The sequence below is a fragment of the Physella acuta genome, unplaced genomic scaffold (genome assembly GCF_028476545.2).
Source record: "Physella acuta isolate Inbredline_101_S28 unplaced genomic scaffold, ASM2847654v3 ptg000130l, whole genome shotgun sequence".
Classification (NCBI taxonomy): Eukaryota; Metazoa; Mollusca; class Gastropoda; family Physidae; genus Physella; species Physella acuta.
The window spans coordinates 79,267-97,397 of NW_026731649.1; the positions used below are offsets into that span (position 1 = coordinate 79,267).

The window sequence follows — 18,131 nt, forward strand, 5'->3', positions numbered from 1 at the left end:
TGAAAAGTCTTCAGATATAGCCCTCGCTTGAGTGCTCAAAAGTCAGGCATGAAAGACAAAATGCTAATGAATGAAAAAAAAATCGAACCAGCCCTTATAATTCTCATGCCTGGTTCAAACTTTTGTCCCTGTTAGCACCCGGTGTCCCTTACAGATAATTCTGATTCCCGATTTGATTTTCTGTCTTTAGAAATACACCCGGGTTTTATTATTCTCAAATAACGTAACGTCTTACGTCTTAAGTTATAACAAAATCGATGCCAATTTTCAAAATCAATAAACTTCGATTAGTGAGCAAATTCGATAACAGCGGTGTCCTTCATAGAGGGGGATTGTGTTAAAGAGATTATCGTCCCACAAAGCTAGTTTTCACCAGAGCGGAAAGATTAATTCGTCTAATCCGGGCGGGGGTTTGTCTCCAAGGAGCGCTTCGTTAATCAGCACTGGACGTCTGGACGTGCGTGGACAGTTATAAAAATGTGAGGGCCATTGTCCACGTCTAGTCCGCTGTCATGTTGTCGTCGGTCAGTGAATGGACCAATCAGGCTTGTAATTAATGAGACAAACTAACACGGAACAACGTTTTACAACTGGTTTTCTAGGTTTTCGATTTAGACTTGTCTACAAGATAGTTTCAATCACTAGCTCTCGATGGTAAAAGTTGGTGACTAAGTTGAAGAATTACTTTAAAACGGTGTTGTAAGTTGTAATGTAGTTTGTCCGTGAGAAAATCATGTCATGAGCACTAAAGAAACAAATCGTGAGTACACACATCATTATGTTAGGACACTGCACGTGCGTCCTGCTGACCAGGCGAAATTTTGACCAAGTGAATAAACATAAGTACAGGCACTGTCAGGTAGAGAAACGGAGGGGTACAGAAATGAACATGTACAGACATGGTTGGGTTTTTCATAATAGGGTGAATGTCAACACACACTAAAACTAAATAGCATAGTGTTTGTTAAACAACATTTTGCTAATCTTTTAGCTGAATCTCCTTGAAAACATAAACACATAATCACAGTAAAACATAAAGCTCATCTCCTCTGTAAAACATAAAGCACATCTCCCCAGTAAATCATACACCATATCTACCCAGTAAATCATACAACATCTCCCCGATACAACATAAAACACATTTCCCCTAGGTTAACATTAAGCAGATATCCCCAATACAAAACTCAAAACACAAAGCACACAACACCTCCCGAGAAAACCGCCACAAATCACATCCAGCCACTTGTCAACACCCAGCTAAAGACGTTTCATTTAATGGCGGCCAGTGTTTTGTAATTTATTTTCATCAACCCCAACAATAATAAAGGGGGATTAAAAGGGTGTCCATTACCGACCTAGGGGCGGAGGACGGGGGAGAACTCGACGATTCCAGCGGGGGCGCTTTGTACCGGCCAGCCGTTGACGATGTCGGCCCCCGGGCGTCACGTGATTCACGACGATGGATCTTCACTGGGTCCCGCTGAGCAGCATCTCACACATCCACCGCTGGTAGACAATATAGGCCCGGGGCGGTCACCCCAGTAAAAAGTGTCTGAACCTAAAGGGGGTTCTCTCCCCTTGAATGGGATCATTGAGTCTCCAGCAGGGAAGGGAAGCGATTCCACTAACGCGCCCCAAGTCTGAACCTGGCGTCTTGCTAGATGAAGAAATGGCGGCCAGTTGACCAGGGCGGGTCTAGTGTCGTCCATAAATGTATTAGTTGCCGGTACCCGTAATGGTAAGGATAGCAGTTTTAGGGGGTGGGGTGGGAGGTCAGGGGTTGTAGTTTAAACAAGGCGGGGAGGAGGTAATCATGGGGAAAATGTTTATGGGAGGGGGGGGTGGCATCGGGCCAAATGGTGTGTACTGGTTGATTTTAAAACTACAAACCATCAAAACATTTTACATTTTCTAGATGGAGTTGATCTTCTTCAATCTGACCAAGTAATAACTGAGGCATTTGGCACTAGTACTTGGTTCAATGAAGTTAAAGTTGGTCCGTTAGGTACAGTGCGTTGTTAGTGTGTTAGGCCACCTGTTTTAAATTGCTAGATCGAAATAAGAAATTAGTCCGGTGAGTAATGTATTTAACTCTCATGCAGTGTTTTGGTTTCCGTTTTCAATAAGCTGAGAAGGACCAAAATCTGATCAATCTTCCATACGTGAAGAAAGCGGATAAAAATTCTTATCTTGATACTACAACATTTAACGAGGAAATCAAATCTAAAAAAAAACGATGTAGCAATAACCTCATTTGTTGTTAACACTAACAGACCAAGTGGCCAGTGGCCAAATGGTGCCAGACGGATGCAGATGGCCCGTGAAGAGGAGCCTGACTATGAATAAAGTGGCCTTTAATTCGGCGCATCAAACCAAGGATGAGCAAGCCTGGACGGGAAGCTCGACTAAGTCAGTGGTATGCTAAATGAGCTGAAAGCCTGCTTAATCTACCGTACTCTCCCACAAAACTTTTTTTTTTTTGCGGTTTTTTTTTAGTTGGTGGACAGAAACCCCAACCACAAAACACTGGGCTGTTGGGAGATTTAATTAATGAATAAATTAATTACCCTGACCCGGTGTAGTTATCACTCACGGTCTTTGAGTGATGAAGCGGCGATGAGTTTGAATGGTGAAGAAAAAAATATTTGGGCGAGACAGGAGCCTGTAACGATACGATTTATTTTCTTTCCGCTTCGTTACCTCGGTTTTTATTGCACCCAGTCTACCAGAAACCGGGCTGGGTGTTGAGGGTTATTATTTTTTGGTGGGATTTTTTTTCTTCCTTCACTTTCTTTAAAAAGATGCTTACAATTTTGAAGAGGTGTCTTTTCGATATTTTAAAGTATCGAAGGAAGCAGTTTTAAAAAAAAAGTATTTCATTAGATTGGTAACTCGTAGTGGCGCATGGGTGAAGTCTGACAAAAGAAAAAATAATTTACCGTAATTTTAAAAATTTATTTATTTAGCTACCTTCTTCCTGCCAAACAAATATTTCTTCCCATCTAATTAAAAGTAAGTAAGATTAAAGACATCTAATAGGATAATCTCTAAAGAACAATTGTTTTGGGAAATGGGGAAAAAAGCTGCGGGCGGGGAGGATGGGTGTGGTTTAACGGATATCGAAAACGTGAAACAAAAGAAATAAAAATGAAAACGAAACATGTTGCATGTTTGAGCCGCGACTTTGGGAACAAATCCCCTAGAGATGTCGCGCAATACTTGCCCGGTATTCACCCCGCCCCTCCCCCGTAGACTGGGTTCTATTCATGAAGGTGGTCGCAGCTTGCGGCCCCACACAAGAGGCTTAACTACCCCCCCCCCACACACACACACACACTTTCTTTTGTCTCAATCTATTACCATTCTTACCGATATTCTGTTAAAATTCTACCACAAATATTTAACCAATAAGTTAATATTAGTATGACTACAAGTTACTTAGTCTATACTAGTCTATACAATGTGTTTATTTTGAAACAAACGGCCTGGTAGTTTTTGTGTGCGGCATAAAGGATAAACTAATTAATCGGAAATTTCCATTAATGCCTGCAAGAATGACGCGCAGTGAATTCGCATCCTTGTGGAGCGATTGGGCGAGTGCATTAAACTCGCACTCTGATCCCGCACGCGAACACACACAGCCTCTCATTAGTGTGGTTGTGAGGGGTGCGGGGAGAATAGAATCCCGGGGCTCTGAGGGGGTGAGGGGGGAGAATAAAATCAAACGTGGCGGCCTCAATCGCGGCCAATTATCTGACCCTCGGTATTAAAGTGAGCGCTTGAAAACATGGCTTTTTCCTTGTTAGGGCATGTGTTGGCGACTTGGTGCTGACCGGTCGTGGAGTTTGTCCTTCAGTGAATCTGATTGGTGGGGGACATTTGTAAAGGTTTTTTTTTTAAATTGTAAGAGAAAATATTTTAGTTACAACTCCATGGCTTTAAATAAAGATGTGGCCATTTAAATTTTAGTTGAAGTAAAGTTGGTATTTATTTATTTTGTTTATTTATTTTTCTTTGAAGGGGCATCGCGTTTTTTTTTTAAATTCAAAGAATTAGTTCCCTTTAGTTGCGACAAATGATTATTTCCCTTTAGTTGCGAAATCTTACTTTAGAACTTTGGGTTTCGAACTCATGTTTTTCTGTTATGAGTACCACTCTCTACTTCCAGACCAAAATTAAGCGGCCAACTAAAAGCAGTAGGTTTATAAAGTATAATTTTACAAAGGACTATACTATATTCTTTGAAATGTGAACCTTAAAATATGTCACATTAACAATGTCGATGAAAACGATTTTGTCCGGTGTCTGCAAAAATAAAATCAGTTAGTGTATGCGGGCCATCTGGCGAAGCGCTGAAAGTTTATGTCTAATGAAATATCGGCGGGGAGGGGGGGGGGGGGGGTAAGGCGGACTTGAGTGTCAGTAACATGTGGACAGGTCATTAGATCGGTCAATGATGCCGGTAAGATGGGACACACAGCTGTCATCCGGCAGAGGCCTTGTATCAACTCACCAACACACGCGCGCCCGGCGACACGCGCGCACATCATCGCGGTTGGTCCACGCGCTCAAATGAACACAATCAGGATAAAATCAATCGTAAACACACGAATCACGTGATAATGGAATAGATTAAGTCACGTGTGCCACCGAACGACATGTGCCGGTTAAAAAAGATGTATTTTTAAAAATTATTTTAACTTTTAACGTTCAGATATGGATTGATAGGGGTCTGTGGGTGGGGGTGAGGTGGGGTGGAGTAGAGAACTTAATGGGCAAAAACAAGTCTATCTTTACTTAAGTAGAAAATAAAAATAATTAGGTGTAGTTAAATTACTTGAAAGCAAAAGCGGTTCAATGAATACAAAATATCGGAATTTAAAAAAAAAATGTGCGGTATCAAAAGCGAAAGTTAATTTTTAAGCACTGTTTAGAAATAATTTCAAAAGTGAGCAAAAATCGTGGATCCGTTACGATGAAGGCAAATATGAGACAGTGAAACTAGAGGGGTTATTTGTCTTTAATCGTCGCTATTTTCATCGCCGCAGATGTGAACAAAACGAAACATGAAGACATCTCCCCCCCCCCCCCCACTTCACACCACGACAAGGAAAATGACAAACACGGCGCCAATTGTCACGTGATTTAAATTAGCATCGCTACGGTGACCAAAGATGGCGGCGGGGGCAATTACCCGTAAACCGAGCCAGCGCCGAGCTGAGCAGCTCGGAGAAAAACACCCTCGAACCGCCGAGTTTGAGAACCGCCGCGCTACCAGGAGCAGGTAGACAATAGACCCGGGGGTCGGGGGGTCTCTGGTGGCGTAATTCTTGTGTCAAATTAGCGACGAGATTAATCGCTTCCCTCGTTTTTCGGATCTGAAACCGCCATCGCAGTTCTTCTTCCCCTCGTGAAAGCCAAATTTGTTGGTCCCCAGGGGACGACAACTCTCGGCGAAGGCCCGCTAGCGCTGTGACAAGTTCCCTCCCCTGCTGGAAGAAACCTCTCTGCGTGATGATCGTTAAGAAGTGATGAATATTTCAAAGCCCCCACACCACCAGATGGACAAGATTTGACGTAAGGATCGGTCAAGGTTAGCGAAGATGGCCATTGACGAGGGACAAAAGATACTCAAACTCCCGAGGGGGGGGGGGGGGGGGGGCTCGATCGGTGGGCGGGGTTATGACGTGGTCGAATCTGACGTTAATAACACGATTAGTTATCTACATCTTGCTGATTTTATTAGCAGGCGGGAAGAGTTCAGCGGTCAAGATTATTGTGGGTTATATCACACTAGCCACATATCCACGCGATTCACGATATAAAAAAAAATTGAGAACACTGTATTTGACTAAATAGTGTATGTAGTTAAAGGGTTAGACGTAATCCAATAGTTATCACACTAACGCATGGGTTCGACATAGTACACAAAGTCTTAAACATAACCGCCAGTCCACGCTTACCGAAATACATGTAGTTGAGTAAATCTGTGTATTTATAACAAGAAATGCCTCCGGTTTAATGTTTGAACGTATCGTTTGTTTTCAGCACCCTTCATTATTTCACGGCTATACTTTTATTACATTGGTCAATTTAACTTTCTTTCAGAGAAATAAAGAATAAATAAGTTGTTTTTTTAAATGCATGTCTACATACGCATATAAAGCCAGAAATGAAATGCGACTGATACTCTACTATCCCTGAGGTTTGAGGACCCAACCGTTATCCTGGACCAGAACCAAAAAAAAGTCTTCCTTAGATCTCAAACGCGTTCGGCTGCCCATTTGTCTGGCGTGGCTAATGAATGGGGTCATCGTGTTAACAAAACGAGTTGCGGGGGGAAATCTGTTCCTCTTGTCGTCATCAAGAAATAGAAAGCTCGTTAAAGGATGATGATGTGGGCGACTCGCCCCAAGACTTGTCAAAGTCGATACAAACTCGGCCCTCTCCCCCCGCGAGGAGCCGCCGAGGGCCAGTCTGGTTTACGAGGGAACTAGACGGGGATTGTTCTTCACTTTCCCTTCATGGTCTTGGGCATCTTGGCTCATCATTACTACTAATTAATTATTCATCGTGTCGGTGACGTATGGCCATTACGCTTCGAAGCCAATTACTATCAGATTATAGGGGCGGTTTTGTGAAGAAAAAATGTTTTAGCATCAACTGCCTCTATATTTTCGCGTCGTCTTCAATTTATTTGAAATTTCTAATTCGACTCCTTGACGTCTGGTGTAATGTATTGCTTTTAAAATGATGGCCATGTGTTTATGCGTAAAACGTCTTTACATTATGTTTAATTTACTAGCTAGAAGACCCGTCTATGTACAGATTCATTATCCATCTAGCCTTGTCGATTTTATTTACATAGAAACACGATGGAACTAATATCCGCCGATTTAAATGAAACCGAGCTAAACAAATTCAGTTACGAATTACATTTTCTAGTCAACAACTAACAACCTCTTTATTAATTAACACACAAAAAATAGTTTACAATTATACGAATGGACTACGAGCATTACAAATACAAAAGCAATATCAATGTCACAACTAAAAGCTTTTTTTTTTGACAACGCAATACAAATTTCAATTATCAATTAAAAGCTTTCGTGTCGTCATTGACATATTAAAATTAATACATTATTCCGATTAAGAAAAAAAAAGATTTGCTAATATAAGACACGTAGTCATTTGATTCCACCCGTTCTGTGATGTGACATTAACCAGTGTATGTTACCGTAGCATGTCTAACACAGAAGCTAGAACTTCATTATGTCTGAGACTTCCTGAAATAGACCCGTCAGTTTAATTCCTCATTCAGCTCGTCTTGTCGTCCATTAGCGGTGGAGGGTTAAAACACACGGCGCTGTCGGCACCGCCTGATTGATGACGTCTTCGTCTGTGCACCGATGCACATCTCGAGAACGAATACGTCTAAGCCGGGCGCGGGGGGCACTTTTCCTGCCCCGTGGTGATCCTCAAATCAAGCCGTACGGCAGACGGATTACGCCGCCATTAAGGTAACGTTGGAATCGCGCCCTAACGCGCCATAAACCATCCACCTCCAGGCTTAACCCTTCCTCATCCAGCTTAACCCCGTTCCCCCACCTCCTAATAAGTTTTAAAAAATTAATCGATATATCGACCAGTTTAGGAAAATAAAAAAATAAAAAATATAAAAACTTCTGGTTTTATAATTTCCTTCTTACTTAACCAAACTTAATTTAATGTCATCAAAATTTCAATCAAATACCTCTCCCCTCTCAAACACACACTAGAATCTATTTTAAAAATTTAAATTCAATTAAAAAGTGGAGTTGGTTTCGATCTCGCTTGTATCAATTTAACGAACACGGGCCAGCGGACGTGGGAATGACGGGATGGTTTGGTGCGCATTGTCGCCCTGAAAGCCCAGCACTGGTCTGGTGCATGGAATCAAAGCGACGCGCTGGGGACCGGCACTTTAGAAGACATTAAGTCAAACCCTCGACCTACGGCTCGCCGAGTGACACAGCTACAAGTAAATTGTAGCACAAGGTTCGCTTTTAACCCCCGAGTCTATTGAGCGATAGATTACGATCAGACCAGGTAGATACCATCTCTCCATTAGGGGAGCAAAAAAAGGCGGAGCTACACAACGGAGCAGCTTTTGATTAATGCCCTTGATGAGTTGTACACCCCCACTCCCTCTCTCCACACATACATACACTCACACACACACACACTCACACATACACACCGTGTCTCTCTCGTCAATTCTGTATCTAGATTAAGAAGCAATTTAAAAAATAAAATAAAATAAAAACCTTTCGATTGACTTTGATGTTAAAGCTGGAATTTTTATTGCCCCTGCTGTGGGGAGGGGAGCGGTAGGACCAAATGGCGACTTCCCAGTGGGAAAACAACCACGTGACTTTAGCCGGAACACTTGCCAGGTAACACAGTAGAAATTGTACACCCCGCCATTGTTCAGTTGTTGGTGTTTTTTTTTTTGTCACATTAAGGAAATAATTGAAAAGGTGGATTTTGTGGGGTAAAAAATATTTAAAAAATGGCCAGAAAACTATCTGGCAAGTCCCACACTTCCTGGACATATAAAGTCACGTGGACAAAATTTAAATATGAGGTTAACATTATTATATTATTGTTAAAAATCTCATAAATAAGGAACCGCTGAGTTCAAAAGGGTTACTTTTTTATCTCATAAATAACGGTACATTTGCGACCTACCGCTACTTGGTATTATAATCTAGAGCAGGGGTCTCCAAACTTTTCAGCCCGAGGGCCGCATTAGCTATCACATATCAGTTCGGGGGCCAGAGTTTCTTTAAGGCATCTCTTCAGGGTCGTGGCGCCCCCCCCCCCCCCCCCGAAGAACGTCTACCGCCCCTGCCCCCCCCCCCCCAACGAAATATAATTTATATAGAAATATATACACATTTTAAGTGTCCACCACCCTCACCCGAGGTCCACGTTTATTCTCAAATTGTTCTTCACGTATTTCATTCTTGAAAATGTTTGTTCACACAGCATGTTGTTCGAAAATTTGAAAGGTACTTTGATGCAAAAGTTTTAATGTTAGGAAAGTCTTCCTTGTGCGAAAACGTATGAAACCCCATCCGCCCTTCTTTGAACATCTCTAAGGAGGTCAGTTACTTGCAAATCAATGACATAAGGTGCAGTTCATCTTTGAAACTGGCCACATTTGCTTCAAATGGGCTTTGAAACAGTCTCACTTCTTCTGACTTTGAATCCAAGTCAGAAAACCGCTACTAAAACTGCAGCTGGAGGTCTTTGATGATCTCGTATGTAAATGACGTGGGGAACTCAGCCATGAAGACCTTGCACTGCTGAAAGTGTGTCAAGTTGTTAGCCTGCATCTGTTCCAAAAACATGATAAGTTTGTATCTAAAGACCTTTAGGTGGGTGTATAGATCAGAAACTAGATTTCACTCTCTTGTAGTTTTAGGTTCAGAAAATTTAAATGACTAGTTATGTCTGCAGCAGAGGCCAATTACCCAATCTTCATCAGACAATAATGGATGTGACTTGCCTTTACTATCAGGAAGTCACCTATTTCTTTTCTTTGATACGCTGCTCAGAATTTTCTCGCAAAATTAGCAATCTAACTGATGTGATTTTGTGTTTGTCTCTGAACTATTTATGGTTAGATATCCTCTCCGGTAACAGTGTCATACATTATATGTAGGGAAGCCGGCTCTTGTGTTATGTTCATGTCTTCATCCACACCTCTAATGAACACAAGAAGTTGAGAGATGGAACAGCTGCCCAGCGACTCATCCATTGCAATTGAAAAATGGCGAAACTTGCTTGAATTTTTCGCTATTTGAGTCACATTTTTTTCACTAATATCTGCAACACGGCGAGTAATTGTATTTGCACCCAAAGATATATTTTCAAATAGTTTTGAATTTTCTGTGCAACGCTCCTCAGCCACCTACAACAAACATTTATTCAGTGGACAAAAAGATCGTCGCGGGCCGGATAAAATGACCTCGCGGGCCGCATCCGGCCCGCGGGCCGTAGTTTGGAGACCCCTGATCTAGAGGAAACGCCCGGCATAATTTTTGCGTATTTTATATATGTTTATTATTGTAACGGACACATCTCAGATAAAATTACGGTTAACCATAATCGTAAAACAGAAATAAAGCCTAATAAAGCATGTATAATTACGTTCTGAATCTTACAAGTCCGTACAAGACCTAGAGTTGCGTCCCTTTAAATTTTGGTAGCGCGGCTCCAAAACAAAGCGCAACTTTTAAGCCGCGGTAAACGAGTCGCGCTTATTCCACTCGAGAAACATAACCTGAAGGGAGACATTTTGTAGCTGTAGACAACTCAATGGACGGCTACGACATCATTTATGGACGGCCACGATATCCTTTATCCCCTTCCCAGCTGGACGGCTTTGTCGACGCTCTCGAAGTTTCTGTCGGAAAAGAGACCGACGGTGGGGTATGGCTCTGCGGGTGTCCGCGCCTTATCCAGGGGTCCAGCGCGATGGTACACGCGATCAAATCCCTTTCAGGCAGCCGTCTGTACAAAGGGCTATTAAGAATCCGTATCGTTGGTCTGTTATTGAAATGTGCATTTACCAACCCGCGCGATACCGGTGTGAAAATGGCGGAATATTACTCGAGTTTTTGTATTTTTATTTTTTTGCCTTGTACGTCCAACACGGAGCATACAGACACACGGTGATGTTGTATGGCTATACCTAGGTAAAGCTACGTTCATGAAGTGTCTCGGTAAGAAGAAGTCACATGATCAATTAGGTCAAACAAAACGCTGGTTTGTGGGTATTTTACGGAGGCCATGTTGAAAATACGTCATTGTTTGTGTCACAGGTACATACGTCACTACTCCGCGTCATAAGCAACCGGAAGTTTGAAAACGAAACGTTAAACAAAATAAAGCTCAAATGTATCGACCGATGGATACACACGTGTAATTGAGATGGGTAAAAAAGATCTGTTGTTGTCATGGTGACGGACGGCAACAGAAAAGTCACAAGGCCGCCGTAAGCAAGCCATTTTACAAGATTAACCTCGGAGATTCTGTTACAGCAGTAACAGGACACATACAATGACAATGGTCAAATCAATGACCTCCCCACCCCAGTAACCAACTCGCTGGTCAGAATATTTGCCAGAATGATGACCATTAAAATGGAAAGCTCAGTCGCCTGTCTGCACCTAAACGTCACGGACAATGCCAATGAACGAGGATACTGACGAGACCAATGGTACATTATCGCAGGTTTAAATATTGGGACTTGGCAGGACATTGACCACCCAGTGGTCAGTACACAGGAGGACATTGACCAGCAAACTCACCTATTGATGGAACTAACACACTGTCGCTAGAATACACGTTAATACTGACCACCACAAATGACCACACAACTGACCACACCAACTGACCACCTAACCGAGCACCTAACTGACCACACAACTAATCACATAAGTGACCACACCAACTGACCGCACCAACTAACCACACCAACTGACCAAATAACAGCCCCCACCAACCGACCACGCCCGTACTCACCTATTGATAGAACTAACACTGGGCACATTGTCGCTAGTGCACACGTTGTCACTGACCACACCAACTGACCCCACCAACTGACCACACCAACTGACCACACCAGTACTTACCTATTGATAGAACTAACACTGGGCACATTGTCGCTCGTGCACACGTTGTCACTGACCACACTAAATGACCACCCCAACTGCCCCCACCAACCGACCACGCCAGTACTCACCTATTGATAGAACTAACACTGGGCACATTGTCGCTCGTACACACGTTGTCACTGAGCAGCTTATCCCTGATCTCCCATGCGAACATGGTGGGGTTCTCCTCCTTGTACTTCGTGATGGCCTTGACCACCATAGGCGTCGCCACCTTGGGCTTGGAGCCCCCGATAACTCCAGGTTTGATGGAGCCAGTCTCATAGTACCTGAACACAGACAGAAAAAATACATTTATAAATAAATAAATAATTTATGTCTGGGTAAATAAGTATAGGGGCTGTTACTGAAATAGTAATATAGGATACAAAGTGTTGTCTCAAGGCAGAGGTAGACACAGATACAAAATAATAATCATTAAAAAAGTTTTAAAAAACCCACGTTTTCTGATTGAACTAAAAAGTAGAAAATAAATACTATACATCACAATAATGCAAGCGATCACTCTACTATAAGCTATCAAAAACGTGGGTCGCCGAAGTAAAAGTTATATTACTATTGATTAGATAATACTATTGACTTTTATTAGGGAGCTTGTAGAGAGTCAACAGTATTAGAAACTGTAAGAAAATCACGGCGCCCCACGTTTTTGATAGCTTATAGTAGAGTGATCGCTTGCATTATTGTGATGTATAGTATTTATTTTCTACTTTTTAGTTCAATCAGAAAACGTGGGTTTTTTAAAACTTTTTTAATGATTATTATTTTCTACTTTTTAGTGTTTGTCTGTTTGTTTGCATGTAAATCTTGCTATCGATTTTATCTTTTCACTTCTTTTTTTTTGGGTAAACGAAGACAACTCGTAAAAAGACAACTCGTAAAAAGACAACTCGTAAAAAACACGTTGTGTGAATACGTTACTGACTAGAACACATAGATTTGAACCCGTGTCGAGTGGGATAGCAATCGTGTGCCCAACCACTCGACCATATCGTCTCCCCCATACTGGCCACCAGTTGTTACGTTATGGTTGTTTGTACACAAACACAGCGTGACAACTACTCAGTTAGCAAAAAGAGGGGGAGTGCCGAACCTTGTTTTCATCAAATTACAGTTACTGGGTAATGTCCCTTTTCCCCCACGTTTTTTGGTACAATTATATAGCGGTCTAAAATGATCAATAAAATGTTTCCATGGATTAATTTAGTAATAATAACAATTGAATATTCAATGGTCATCCAAAAGAAAGCTTCCCTGAAAATTTCAGCGCGCTAGCTAACTGGGAAGTGCCAGAAATTTCGATCGCAAGATTGGATTGGAAAGACAAACACAGAAAGACACAGAGAAAGCAAGTTAAAGAAAACGTGGGAAATACAGTCTTTGTGAAGACAGAACAGTTGTAGCCAGAAGGGAGTTGAGCCCATCACTCCACACAGCACAACACACGACACTAATGAGATTTTAAAAGCACCTCTTTAATCAACTATTCTGCAACTAAAATCACGATTTATTTCTTTTAACTTGTGTTCAATAAATACAACGACATGAAATATGTTTTTAAGGATAATCCTTATTAATAATTAGTGCACACAGACTATGTTCTTTAAGTAAAAATTATGACTGTAGATTTATGAGCACGTGATACTTTTTAAAGAAATTGTTAATGATCAATTTTATGAAACTTTAGTTTGTTTGTAAACTATCTAAATTTTAAACTTGGTGATTATTTAATGGTTTTAATTTTTTAACCATACATATGTTAATATTTAGATATTAAAAAAAAATGTTTAAAATAGTTTTCAACGTTGTAATGATTTTAAAGCTTGCCTTAATGGTCTTTCTTTCCCAGCTGTTATTATAAATCGCCCAAATTGATTTCTACTACAATCAACAAAATAAATAAATAAATAAATATAAAGCTCATATTCGCCCCCTCTTTTTGAAGTCCCAAACAGCACCTTGACATTTGTGTCAGTGACGTCACCAGCATGCGACGCCACGAGCGGACAGCACGTGCGAACACGTAATGACATTGTACAGCTCCCTCCCGGCCAACAACAACACAAAAATGCCAAATTACACTAATTATAATTTTTCTAAAAACGTCTCAAGCACCGCCCTAATAGAGCTCACCGGTCGACAAAAGCCGGCACGCGACCGGCGTACGGTCCTACTTCATCCGCAGCAGCTATTGTATATTTTTCTACTCTTTTATTTCCGTGTGTGTTCGGGCCGATCCTAACCACAATATTTGACTCAACACACACGGAAAGACCACGGGAACTTGTCTCAAATTGTGACCTCTGCTGAAACCAGTTTGATCACTCACGCTAAAGACTGCACATGTTTTTCATATGGGTGCACTAGTTAATTTACGTCCCATAGAAAAGAGCAATATCTTTTAGTTTTAACGAAACAAAACGAAACAAAAAACCCCAAACTACTGAAGCAGCTTTACAATGGAGGAACAAAAAAGACGACGTTTTTTTTGTGAGAGGGGGGAGCAGGGGATAACGTTTCGACATTTTGTCTACCTCAGCCACTCCCCTCTTTTGTCGTCCTGTCAGAAAAGATGAGTACCGCATTGTCAGCCCTCCCCACGAGAGCGAGCAGGGACCAAACAGCACGACATGCAAGCGAGCGCGAGCGCCGTATGCCATATGGCCGTGTGTCATTTGGCTGTCATGTCTGACCGTGTCAAAGTCTGCTCTAAACCATCCCGGACAGGACAAATGATAGGTTGTCGGGGCGCGGTACGTCTAAAGGCCCCAGGAACTCTACCACAAGCCCTTGTGGTGTGGTCTTCCTTTATTTGACACAACAAAGACGGCAAGCTAGCGACGGTAGTCCAAACACAGAAGTCGAAACTGCTATAACAAAAAACATAAAAGTCGAAACTCATATGACAAAAAACATAAAAATCGAAACTTCTATAACAAAAAAACATAAAAGTCGAAACAGCTATAACAAAAAAAAAATTCGAAACTAAAATTAGCTCAGAATCTAAACTTCTCCAACAAATAATACTTGAAAGTGGAAATTTCTCTTAAAAAAAAACTATAAATCGACATTGATCTAAAGAATAAAGAAACCAACTAAAGAGCGGATACTACTGGAGCAAAAGAACGTACAAGTAATTACAAATCGTGATGTGTGGGAGTCTGCGTCACATTTTTTAAATGCGGGTCCCCATCTTTTATGCCCGTGTTTTGTGTAGGCGAACAATTAAACTCGCTTTAAAACAAACCAGCATTAAAGTTTGAACGCACGTAGGCGGGAACCGACGCTATGATACACACCAAACGTGGATGTTCTCATTCGCAATTTTAATTAAAATTGTTGTGTGTGCTAGCCTCGGGGCAGTCGATTAATTAGATAACTAGTCTTTAACTTCTCACACTTCCACTTGATTAGGTTGTAGTTTAGTTTGTAAGACAAGCACGATCGTGTCAACTTTTTGGCGAAGGTTTCTTAAGATATCGTGAGTTAGACATGAATGGCGCACGTTTGCTATTGGTTATGTTACTCATCAGCTGGGTCACGTGGTGGAGAAGGACGAAGTGGGTACGGCAAACCGGATTGAGATGGTCGATGGACAGGTAGAACAACAGGGACGTGAAGAAGGGGAGCCCAGGCGAAGTTACGGGGACGTGGGAGTTCAGGGGAGGGATAGAGAGATTGGATTGTGGTTTCGGTAGTCAACAGTGGGGCCTAGAGTAGGAGCTGCTAAAGATGTTCCTAGACTGGGTACCTAGGCTAAAGTGGTGCCCAGACTGGGTAGCTAGGCTAAAGTGGTGCTTAGGCGGAGAGCTAGGCTAAGGTTGTGCCCAGACTGGGTAGCTAGGCTAAAGTGGTGCCTAGGCGGAGAGCTAGGCTAAGGTTGTGCCCAGACTGGGCAGCTAGGCTAAAGTGGCGCCTAGACTGGGTAGCTAGGCTAAGGTGGCGCCCAGACTGGGGCTAGGTTAAAATGGTGCCCCTTTATGTGACTTACAGTGGCATCAAGCACATCATCAATACAAAACCATTAACTGCTTGTTAGGTTGTGTCGATGTACAAGTTGGTACTTGGTCTAGCTAAACTAAATGTGAATATACTAGTACCAGCCCCGTCTGTAGCTAGTACCAATGTACTAGTAGGTAGCTGGCCAAGCTGATTTAAGAGTATTTATACTAGTACCAGCCCCGTCTGTAGCTACTACCAATGGAGCGGTCGGTACTATAAACGAACGACAGCGCCCCCTGTACCCACACGACAAAGATGAACAGAACCGTTGACCCAGCAGCACTGGCTACACCAGCAGACGATCACAGAACTAATTCTAAAGTATTCCATTTTTTAATTTTAAATCCACTTTAATAACACAGCTTTTATCTTGGGAAGAACATTCGGCTTGCCCGCGATATTGACAAACAATTAATTGCGAAAAGAAATTAGAAGATAAAAAAAACCGAAAGTTTTAAATTGATACGTGCACGGAGTAGAGGATGCGAGACCCGGAGAGTGATAGTTTTCCCGCCCCGCTCGCCATCCGCAAGTCAATTGAAAACACTTGTACCTATCAATTGCAATGATCATTTCATCCAATGCGCATGCTCAGACCCAATAAATCACGGTCTACATTATAATTAGATCAGGGGAAGATAACCGCAGGCGGCGGTTGCAGTGTGTAGCGCGACAGTTGTGGGGGGAGGAGCAGCAAAAATCCCACAAACCACATTTTGTAGAGAACCCGGGGAGACAAAGTATAATTATTTTTAATGTGCCGGCACCGACAATTAAATTCCAGATTAATTTTTAATGTGATAATAACATAATACAGGAGGGTAAAAATTCCCCAACATTGTAATAACGTACATTGATTCATGCATTGACGGTTGTTTTGTTTTTATTCTTGTTGGGGCATGACGTGGTTTTTGGGGACCGACCCCGCCCTGTCTTGAGAAATATATTGGCCACAGATTATGGGTTGTTTGTGGCTCGTAGAATATGGGTTGTTTGCGGGTTGTAGAATATGGGTTGTTTGCGGGTTGTAGAATATGGGTTGTTTGCGGGTTGTAGAATATGGGTTGTTTGCGGGTTGTAGAATATGGGTTGTTTGCGGGTTGTAGAATATGGGTTGTTTGCGGGTCGTAGAATATGGGTTGTTTGCGGGTTGTAGAATATGGGTTGTTTGCGGGTTGTAGAATATGGGTTGTTTGAGGGTTGTAGAATATGGGTTGTTTGCGGGTTGTAGAATATGGGTTGTTTGCGGGTTGTAGAATATGGGTTGTTTGCGGGTTGTAGAATATGGGTTGTTTGCGGGTTGTAGAATATGGGTTGTTTGCGGGTTGTAGAATATGGGTTGTTTGAGGGTCGTAGAATATGGGTTGTTTGCGGGTTGTAGAATATGGGTTGTTTGCGGGTTGTAGAATATGCAAGTAGCGGAGAGCGCTCTCTCTGACGAGAAAAGCAGGTGTGCAACAGTGTACCCTCTAAGCTGCGCGGTTGCGCGGCCGCGCAGTAGTTTTGACATGCCGCGCATTGATTTTGTAAAATAAATATATCCTTTGTATATGACTTTTAGAACATAGCACACAGAAAATACATTTTGCATACTAGCTTTTCCCCCTGGAATGTTGTTGTGCAACATGTATTGTGTGTGCGCGGTGCTCTGTAAGGCTCTTACAAGTTTACTTGGATTTTATACAATGACTGTGCGGCATGTTTATAACTATGAAGCATCCCAGAGGGACATTGGCTACTGAAATATGCAGTTTTTGGCTAGAGAAATATGTAACGTGTTATGTTAGTCAATTTAGTTTTGCTTTATAGACACATTTGAAATATAGATCACACTTGTATGTGCTGCGGATATCATGGTAATATTTTATAATTGTGGGCCACACAAAGAGTGTGGACCGCGCATTGCTATAGCCAGCTACCTTGTTTTAGCCTCTGATATAAATATTTGAGCTGCAGACCACTGGTACACCTACTGTGGTAAAGGACAGACCACTGGTATACCTACTGTCTTAGGCTAGACCACTGGTACACCTACTGTGGTAAAGGGGAAACCACTGGTACACCTACTATTGTAAAGGGCAGACCACTGGTACATCAGCTGTGTACGGGGAGACCACTGGTACATCTACTATTGTAAAAATATGAACAGCCAAGCTGGCACGATGCACAGCTACAATGTACAGGTCAACTGCTGTCGCTGACCCCTAACTTTAGCTTCCACTGACTGTAACGACCCATCTCCAGATCGAGGCTGATGATTCTTGTCTTCACGATCTGACCGTTTAGCTCTGACAATAGAACAGAGCTCAGATAGCCAACCGGAGCCCCGGCAATAGACCGGCATGAGACCGGCATTAGACCGGCAGTCTGATAGGGATCTCAGCCGATCGCTAATGTGTGCATTGG

General features: G+C 42.2%; 1 protein-coding gene across 2 annotated transcripts in view; it reads right to left on the reverse strand.

Moving 5' to 3' along the window:
* The window catches only part of LOC131935049 (paired box protein Pax-8), a 137,173-nt gene that overhangs the window by 41,911 nt on the left and 77,131 nt on the right, over positions 1–18,131 (reverse strand). For both annotated transcript variants that reach the window (XM_059291332.1, XM_059291331.1), the window contains exon 4: positions 11,795–11,992. In XM_059291332.1, the coding sequence (XP_059147315.1) occupies positions 11,795–11,992 (198 nt within the window). The remainder of the gene's footprint in view (positions 1–11,794; positions 11,993–18,131) is intronic.